Source organism: Prunus mume, linkage group LG4 (assembly GCF_029339155.1).
Source record: "Prunus mume cultivar Tortuosa linkage group LG4, ASM2933915v1, whole genome shotgun sequence".
Lineage (NCBI taxonomy): Eukaryota > Viridiplantae > Streptophyta > Magnoliopsida > Rosales > Rosaceae > Prunus > Prunus mume.
In genome coordinates, this window is record NC_142701.1 from 13,657,414 (window position 1) to 13,667,152 (window position 9,739).

General features: G+C 38.4%; 1 protein-coding gene across 1 annotated transcript; it reads left to right on the forward strand.

Moving 5' to 3' along the window:
* The first annotated feature begins 577 nt into the window (after positions 1–577).
* Positions 578–9,503, forward strand: LOC103327598 (nuclear receptor coactivator). Its single transcript, XM_016793908.2, is given in 13 exon segments — positions 578–1,056; positions 2,086–2,167; positions 2,255–2,319; positions 2,443–2,526; positions 3,033–3,113; positions 4,124–4,285; positions 4,378–4,476; positions 4,558–5,927; positions 6,339–6,565; positions 6,695–6,843; positions 7,414–7,452; positions 7,536–8,660; positions 8,662–9,503. Coding segments are annotated over 13 exon segments (4,074 nt in total). The 5' UTR covers positions 578–897; the 3' UTR covers positions 9,094–9,503.
* The last annotated feature ends 236 nt before the right edge of the window (positions 9,504–9,739 follow it).

Below are 9,739 nucleotides of genomic sequence, written 5' to 3' on the forward strand. Positions count from 1 at the left end.
ATTTGTTTTGATGTACGAAATGTTGGGATCCCTCAAGGATCTTCCGGGGACTAATTATATGATCGGGGATTCCTTTCTTATCTCTTGGTGGCGCGCGCGAAAAGCCTTATCTTCCTCAACATTCTTTTCTTACCTCTTGGCGGCGACCGCAAGAGTCGTCTCTCTCTTCCGACATTCATTTCTTACCACTTGGCGTATTCGCGCAAACACTCATTCTCCTAACATTCCTTTTTGACCTCTTGGTGAGTATTGGCGCGATGGAGAGCCCCCTCTCCTCATGACATTCGTTTCTTACCTCTTGCCGCCATTAGTTTTATGAAAACATAAATTTTTCATTAAGATTTTTATTAAAAAGTGGATGGGAAAATATAATATATGTACAATAACGACATTGTTTTTAAATTTATGTCACAAGTATGTATGCTAAAAAAAGTGATACGTGTGAAAAACAAATTCTGATAAAAAAAGGTACGATATAAAAATTCATGTGTTGAGAAAAACAAGGATGAAAATAGAATTTGCTTAATCCAAATCAGTATATTAAACGCATATAGGCAACTAGCGCAGCCAATGACTCCCCGAATGCTAATCATATAAAAATCATATCAGACTCACAAAGAAGAAGACAACACAAACAGAAAACACTTTCTTCAACGAGCTTCACAACTCCCCCGCGTCTCTCTTTCTTCTCAGTTTTCTGTTAACTTTCTCATGAATTCAAAACTAACTGAAAAAGACACAATTTTTCTTTAGGGTTTTTGCTTCTCTTCTTCTTTTCCCTTATTGTTTTGTTAATAAAATTAATAAAATTATTTTCCAACTTCTTTCCCATGATCCAAACTCTCCTCCACAGCGACCTCAGATTCAAATTCTGAGAAAATTCAATAAAATCTCATCATGGGTGTTTCGTTTAAGGTCTCAAAGACCGGTACCAGGTTCCGTCCCAAGCCTCCTCTGCAATCCGAGACCAGCGTTGTTGACGATGACGTGTCCGATACTTCCAGAAGCAGCTCCCGAGCTGCCCCCAGGAAGGAATCCAATCCTCGAATGCTCGAGGTAAAATTTTGAGATTGGTCAATTTCTCTCTATTTGGTTGCTGATAAAACGTGGGAAAATGAGCGAGGCAATGCGAGAAAAGTAATTGAAAATCTGGGTCTGGTTCTGTGTATTTGTGTGCATATGTATATAAGCAAAATTGAACTTTGCAGAGTGAAAAATGAACTTATTTTCTTCTTCGTTTTTCTGGGCTCTTCTTTTTCTTTTTGTTTTTCTGTGTAATCAAGTGGAGGATTAATTACTGGGCTTGTTTTTTGTTACCCAGAATATACAGGAAAGAAGAGACATAGAGGTTTTCAATTTTTCAGTTTAATTCGATCTTTTGGCATATGGGTTTTGCACGAGTGTGTTCAGGCGTTGTACAGAGTCTTAATTTGAATATTTGGCTTAATCGTAGTGAATATTTTTATTTTTATTTTTGGGGGTGGAAGCTGGATGTTGAAATTAAAAAATTTCAGATCCAGCTCTTTATTTTCACAACGGGTATTTTACTTAAGGGGGAATTTATTCATTTCCTAGAGTTTTTAGCTGCGGTGGCGTCTTATGATTAAACGATCTGATCATTGAAGCTAAATGTATTCTTGAACTAGACTTGAAGAGTTGCTATGTGGACTCAACGAAAATGTTAAAGTTCTTCTTGTGAAATTTGTAGTTTTACTCCATTCTGTCGGTGAGTTCTAGTTGTTTTGGTTTAATTTGTGACGAGCAGGAAAATTTCGAGAGTTGACGCTTTTGATCAATATACCTAGTCTAACTGGTTAATAGTCTAATACAGCTTTTCAATTTCTGTAAGTTACATTTTCTGCGGTGGTAAATGAGATTGATGCATACGGAATCTATATTCTTTTCCTGATATATACATGGACATAACTTTTTGTGTGCCCTGATATGGAATCTGCAACCACAGAATTTTGATTATAGTTTGAGTGAGAGCCTTTGAATAAGGAGAATGAATAGAGGGTTTGATGTACAATTTGCATTCTATTTTTTTTTTTGACAAATTAGATTCTCTAATGGTTGACCATATAGGGTGATGTCATTGAGAGACATGGTAGTGTGCCCAGGGTGTCTGGTTCATCAATGTCTTCTGAAGGGCTTCTCGTATCTCCAGGTTTGTCACAATTTGTTTTTCTGTTTCGTTTTTTTTGGGTGCATATTCCTTGTTTTATCTTGATTTTGCTTCCCTTTGTTTTGACAGAGAATGAAGTTTCCTTCACTTTGAATCTCTTCCCAGATGGATATTCTTTTGGAAAACCCTCAGAGGTTTGTTACAAAGAAAAATAAATTATGGATAACATTATATATATATATATATATTCACGAAAAACTGATTCTTTTACATCTTATTTGTTATTTTAAGGTCTTATGTATTTTATGAATTTTCAGAATGAGAACGCTCATCAAGGTACACTTCAAGATGTTCCAAAGTTGTTGCACCCGTATGATAGGACATCTGAAACTCTTTTTTCGGTAAATGTCTAGTCATTTTAACCTTTTCCTTCTATATCTTTTGTGCATCCAGTTAGGGTTAGAAATTTGCAACTTTTGTTAAGAATATTGAATAGTTGCATGCATTATGACAACTCTTATATTGAGAAATTGTATATGAAATCTTTGCTGTTTTGTTGGTTCAGTGAACTCCAGCAAGCCGACTGTTGATGAGCTTCTCTCATTAGATCCATATATCAACAGACTTAACCCATCAACGAGCACAATGACATGGACTGAGTGTGTAAAACCAAACAAAGAAAAAAACAAAAAATGAAAGAGAAAGAATAATGGTTTTGTCAAAAAGTGTTTCATCATTTTATTTATTTGAATTTAAATAGCTTATAAATCACTTTATGCCACCCATAACTCCTTGTCATCTGCCTCACAATTACTATCTGGAAGTTCTTACTTTCTATTTAATATTTGCTGTAGCTTCTTTGATTTTAAATTTCTCTTCCTTTCTTATTTACAAATATATTTTGCAGGCAATTGAATCTGGCCGGTTACCTGGAGATATTCTAGATGATATACCTTGCAAGTATGTTGATGGAACACTTCTGTGTGAGGCGAGTTATCTATTCCTTAAGCTTACCTTTATCAAGTACCATGAAATGTTCCTATAAAATAAGTACTTTGAAATATGAATAATACGCCTATCAACTTTTGTTAATTGTTATATAAACAAATAATAGTGGCTCTTCAGATTGAGATAACCATATTTGTATCAAGCAGTCATCTTCTATTTGGGTTGTGTGGTATGATGGGAACACAAATTTTTTTAAAGATAGTAAGGGAATTTGAATTTTATTTGAGACGAATAAATTTCAGGAAAATTGACTTTTATTTGAACGTTATGGATGTTCCCTTTGGAGTAACTCACCTTGATGCTGGAGTTTTGTCTTGAGTGGGACTTTTCTTGTTTTCCATTTTTTAGTTGGTCTTGCATAGGCGGATTACTTGTCCAGATCCTTTTGTGATTCTGTTCTTTCATATATAAATTTTTGTTTCTGATCCCAAAAAGATATTTGTATCATGCAGTTTCTGCATGCATGCTTAAGTATGCATATAAAGTAGGAGCTCAGTTTGTTTCTAAATGAAAAAAATCTTTAGCAATGGTCAATTACCATAATATTATTAGTATCCCATATTCTTTTTACGAGGCTCTCTTTTTCACTCCTTTTCCATTTGGGTGGTATCCCGGTCTAGGCAACCTCAGATGAAGGAAGCTTTACCAATTATCAGGGAACATAATTAATTTTATATTATCACTCAGAGTCTACATTATTGAAAGGGGGTAATAGGTTCCATGCATGAATATGTTATTGGAGAATCCTGTCTTATACATAAATTTATTGTAGAGTTGCAAGCTTAAAAATTGACTAGGCTAAAAACCTATGTTAAAGATAGGTTTAATTTCTAGATGTTCAAGTTTCTTCCGTAAGCATTGGTGACGTGGTTGTGATTACCTTTATGATACTGTATAAATGTACCTTTCAAAATGCTCAGTTAGATGTGAAGTTTTTATTATTGAGCTATATTTAGGCTTTAAAAACTGGTTACATGCCATTTCTTGCAGGTTCGTGATTATCGCAAATGTATTTCTGAACAAGGGCCCGGTAGTCCGCCTACTGAAGGATCCCTTGTTGTAAATAAAGTATGCCTTAAAATGTCATTGGAAAATGTAGTGAAGGATATCCCACTGATCTCAGATAATTCTTGGGCTTATGGTGATCTGATGGTAAGTACCTTGATGTCTCCCATCCTTTCCAAATAGATCTCTCATATGTTTGAGTTGTGATGTCAACATTTTGTATTCACTTTAACTTGCAGGAAGTGGAATCCCGAATATTGAAAGCTTTGCAGCCACAACTTCACTTGGATCCAACTCCGAAGTTGGACAGGCTCTGTAAGAATCCAGTTCCCGCAAAGGTAATTAAGTTTTGATCCATTTGATGTTCTTCATTTGGATGAACTGATGCATTTTAACCATATCAAGCCTTGTGCTTGTAGCTCGATTTGGCTTTGACCAGTATCCGGAGAAAGCGGTTGAGGCAGATGCCAGAAGTTACCATCACATCTAGTAGCAAGACACATGGGAAGAAAGTTTGCATTGATAGAGTTCCAGAAAGCTCCAACTGTAGGTTGGGAGATTCAGGAATGATGCCACATCACATCCATGAAAATTTAACCACACAAAATTTGAGCCCAAATAACATGTTGGTCCGATCGAAGAATTTTATGTCTGATGCTTCTGTTCCAGCACCACCCAACCAATCTAGGTATCATATGGGGGTTGGAACCCCAAGAAGTATGCAGGACCATGGATCAGGAACTGTTGCCAATGCATCAGCTTCGCCTGTTGGGCAGGACACGATGATCTCATATGCTGACAATGTTAGCACCAATGTACCTCTTCATGGAAAGAGAGAGCATCAAGATGGGCAAATGTCACACTTATCTACTTTTAATAAAAGACAGAGGCCCTCACCAGTTGGCCTTGATGGAATGCAACATCAGCAAATAGGGCCACATATAGACAGCTTCCATGGATCAGATTTGAACTGGAAGAATACATTGTTGCAGCAGCAAACAATTGCCAAAGGAATTCAGTATTCTAATACAGGCATTCAGAAGTTTCCTCAGCAGGTGTTTGAAGGGGCACCGAGTCAGGATGCTGGGACAATGCAATTTTCTGTAGGACAGCCAAACATGAGATATGTTGCCAAGGAAGAGCAGTTTGAGACAGGTAAGTTAGATGGGTCAGAGCTCAGTGGGATTAAGAATGATATGCAGATGGTGGAAGGAGACACAGGCCATCTTGACCCACAAATATCACGGCATCACCAAAGATTACCACAGCATCCATTCATGAGATCTAATTTTTCTCAGCAATCCTGGAATAATTTTGGTCAGAATATTGAGAAAGATGCAAGAAAGGATGACCAACTCCAAAAAAGAAAATCAGTTCAAAGTCCCCGATTATCTTCTGCGTCTTTGGTTCAATCCCCATTATCATCAAAATCAGGGGAATTTTCTAATGGTTCTGTAGGACCCCACTTTGGAGCAGTTGCAGCAACTGCTGCTTTAGGGGTATCGCAGAAGGAGAAGGCAGCAATGACTTCAGTTCCTGCTATTGGAACCCCATCTTTGACCTCCAGTGCTAATGACTCTATGCAACGGCAACACCAGTCTCACGTTGCTGCAAAGCGAAAGTCAAATTCCCTCCCAAAGACCTCAGCAATGAGCGGTGTTGGATCTCCTGCCAGCGTTAGTAATATAAGTGTTCCACTAAATGCAGGCAGTCCTTCTGTTGGAACTCCATCTTCTACTGATCAAAGCATGCTTGAAAGATTCTCAAAAATTGAAACTGTTACCATGAGGTATAATTCCTGTTTTTCTTCCTTTTCATCATAATACCGTACTAGTTTTGAATTTATATAAATTCTTTGTACTTCATCACCAGCACTTTCTTTTCTCTCTCCCTGATCCTACAAAAGAAAGTGAAGGGCAGGATAGAAAATGGAATTTTTTTAAATGTGTGTTCCCTAATTGTTGTAAGCATTTAATCAGTTAATAGTTTCAATTCAAGGAGATAGCTATAGATTCTACAGCCTAGCTATGTGATTTCTTTCCCACTATGTTGATTACTTGCCCTTCATCGAGTGTTCTTTAACTTGTAAAGATGCGAGGTTAAAATTTTAAGATCCTATCATCTTTGTGGCAAAAGACCTGCTAGTCAATTATATGGCAATAACAGCATTTAATTTGTTTTGTCCGGTTTTTGGTTTTAGGTATCAACTCAACAGAAAAAAGAATAAGGTTGATGATCCATCCAACAGGAAGCCAAATACATTTTCAGCTCAAAATCTTCTGACCTCCCTCTCAAATGGTTCCAATAATGACGATTTCAAAGATGATCCATCCATGAGATCTTTGTCGAAGTCACTTGTTGGTGGCAACATGAATATCTGCAAGACTAGAGTTTTGAATTTTGTGCAGCATGATCGTATAGTTCAAGGTGCAGTATATCATATCAATCATGAATATTTGTTTTGATATATTTATTCAACTTTTGGGCCATATTTTTGGGTTTGTTTAAACTTCCAGTAGAATATCTGCCCCTTACATTCTACATTTGTTTCTACAGGAGGAACTGCTTATGATGTTCCGAGGGCAAGAACTAGATTGATCATGTCAGAGAAACCAAATGATGGTACTGTAGCAATGTACTATGGCGAAATAGATGAAGCTGAATTTCAGGCTGCTGAGGATTATCTTCCTACGTTGCCCAACACTGTAAGTGTTATTGTACAAATTAAACTTTACTGTCTGAGGTGATCCATCTGTTTGAGTGAACTCAGTGTACTACCAGTTAGTTGAGGCAATCAACAATTTTTTTTCGTCATTCTATTTTATTGATAATTCATTTTATCAAAATATAAATTCCCATAAGCACCCGTCTTTTGTGGTTTCTCAGTTTTTAGCTCTTTTACTCTTTATTTGTTTTCAATTTCACATCACTGTTTCAGAATTTCTTTTTGCTCTTTCAAATCATCCTATTGGGTCCTTGGGTGTCCTGCATTTATATTCTTTACATTCTTTCAAAAAAAATTCTGCCATTTGTTGCAAAATGCTCGCTGTCATATTTGTCCTATAAACATTCTGCATCATGAAGCTTGGCTTGACATTCATTATAATTTGTTATCATATGGCTGATGATAAACATAACCTTCTGAAGAGTCACTAGTAGCTTTGGTTGTCTAAGAGAGCTTGACTGGAATCTATGTCAGGATAACTCTCACAATTTATTGTTTCTTATGTTTTCTGTTGAACTGACATATATATTTACCTTATTCCTTGCAACAGCACTTGGCGGATTTGCTTGCAGCACAGTTCTCTTCACTGGTATGGTTTGGAAGGTCTTGAAGTTAACTTAAAGAGTTTAAGTTACACTTGTCCTTTGTGATTTATGTTATCTTCTTATACAGATGGAACATGAGGGTTATCGTAAAGAGGATCAAATCCAACCAAAGCCAACCCGCATGAATCTTGGCCCAGGAAATCAATCAAATGCTTCTGGACTGCCTCGTAATAATTCAGCAGTTGAGATGCAACAATATGCAGAATCAGTTTCAGGTCAGCCTTCCAATGAAGTTGCTAAGCCAATTAATGGTGGTAATTCATCCTTAAATCCGGCCCAGAATCTTCTACCAAGCACAAGGATGCTGCCACCTGGAAACCCTCAGGCCTTACAGGTGTCTCAAGGGCTCTTGACTGGGACTTCAATGTCTCAACGTCAACAACAGCTGGAGTCACAGCCATCGCTTCAGCTGCAGCAGCAGCAACAACAGCAGCAGCAGCAGCACCAACAACAACAACTACAACAACAACAACAACAACAACAACAACAACAACAACAACCGCAGCAGCAACAACAGCCGCAGCAGCAGAGCAGCCAACACTCCATGATTCAGCAGCAGCATCCCCAGCTCCAGAGATCAATGATGCTTGCAAATCCACTTTCACAGTTGAATGCAATTGGACAGAATCCCAACATGCAGTTGGGTAATCAGATGGTGAATAAGATTTCCACCCTGCAATTTCAGCTTTTACAACAGCAGCAGCAACAGCAGCAACACCAACAACAGCAGCCACAAATGCAGAGAAAAATGATGATGGGACTTGGAACAGCTATGGGTATGGGGAGCATAGGCAATAACATGGTTGGGCTTTCAGGCCTTGGAAACACAATGGGCATGGGAGCTGCAAGGGGAATAGGAGGAATGTCAGCACCCATGACACCTATTTCTGGAATGGGAAGTGTGGGTCAGAATCCAATGAATTTAAGCCAGGCTTCAAATATTAATTTAACCCAGCAAATTCAATCTGGAAGATTAACACAAGCTGCTCTCATGTCTAAACTTAGGATGCAACAGAACCGAGGCAGCATGATAGGGGTCCCTCAGTCAAGCATGTCTGGGATGTCAGGATCCAGACAGATGCATCAGGGAACTGCTGGTCTCTCAATGTTGGGTCAGTCTCTGAACAGACAGCCAGCAATGGGACCTATGGGTCCACCAAAGCTGGTGGCGGGGATGAATATGTACATGAACCCAGCAGCAGCAGCAGCAGCAACAACAGCAACAGTTACAGCAACAACAATTACAGCAGCAGTTGCAGCAACAGCAGCAATTGCAGCAGCAGCAGCAATTGCAACAGCAGCAACAAGAAACAACTTCACCACTACAGGCTGTTGTTTCGCCTCAGCAGGTGGGCTCCCCCTCAACGATGGGAATTTCACAACTAAACCAGCAAAGCCAGCAGCAACAGCAGCAGGCTAGCCCACAGCAAATGAGCCAAAGAACTCCAATGAGTCCACAGCAGATGAACTCAGGGGCAATCCATGGCATGAGTGCTGGTAATCCAGAGGCTTGTCCTGCAAGCCCACAGCTGAGCTCTCAAACGCTTGGTTCAGTTGGTAGTATCACAAATTCTCCTATGGACCTTCAAGGTGTGAACAAGAGCAACTCTGTTGGTAACGCATAGTAAAATTATGAAATCTTGGGCTTGTTTTGTGGAGTGAATGGTTCAGCTGCTCCTCTCAGAAGCCTCCTCCTCAAGTTCAGGAATTGTTGAAGCAAAAGCTGATGTTGTGGGCAGGATTTGGCTTTAAATTTCAGAGATAAGTCAACCTGTAGAATTATTAGGAATTAACATTACAACATTTATATGGTTCAATAATGTCTGGCAGAAGTACTACTTTAGTACTTGATGTCACCTTTGACAGGTGCAAAGGTGAATACTTTTACTGGGCTCCAGAGCGCTGAGAAATAAGATCCATCAAGAAGGATTGTGCTGTATAAGTGTGTAAGTTCTTGGGAATTGGTTAAATGTTTATTTGACTCACAAAAGTTTACTGTTAACTCAAATAGTTAGTATTTATCTAGATTGTCGTATCTCAGTGGTTTGGTTTGGTTTTTGTTTTGTTTTCGTTTTGGCCAACGCAATTTGTTGACTAAGGCGTGGTTGGGAATTTCCTTGTCTACTTATTTATTGAAAAGAAAGGGGGAAGGGAGAAAGGGGACTAGACCTGAGTTGTAAAATAAAATTTAGAAACTAAAAAGCAAAAAATAATCTTAATTTAGAAACTAGCAAAGGTGCTCATGCAATGTTGCGGGTATTAAAACTGTAT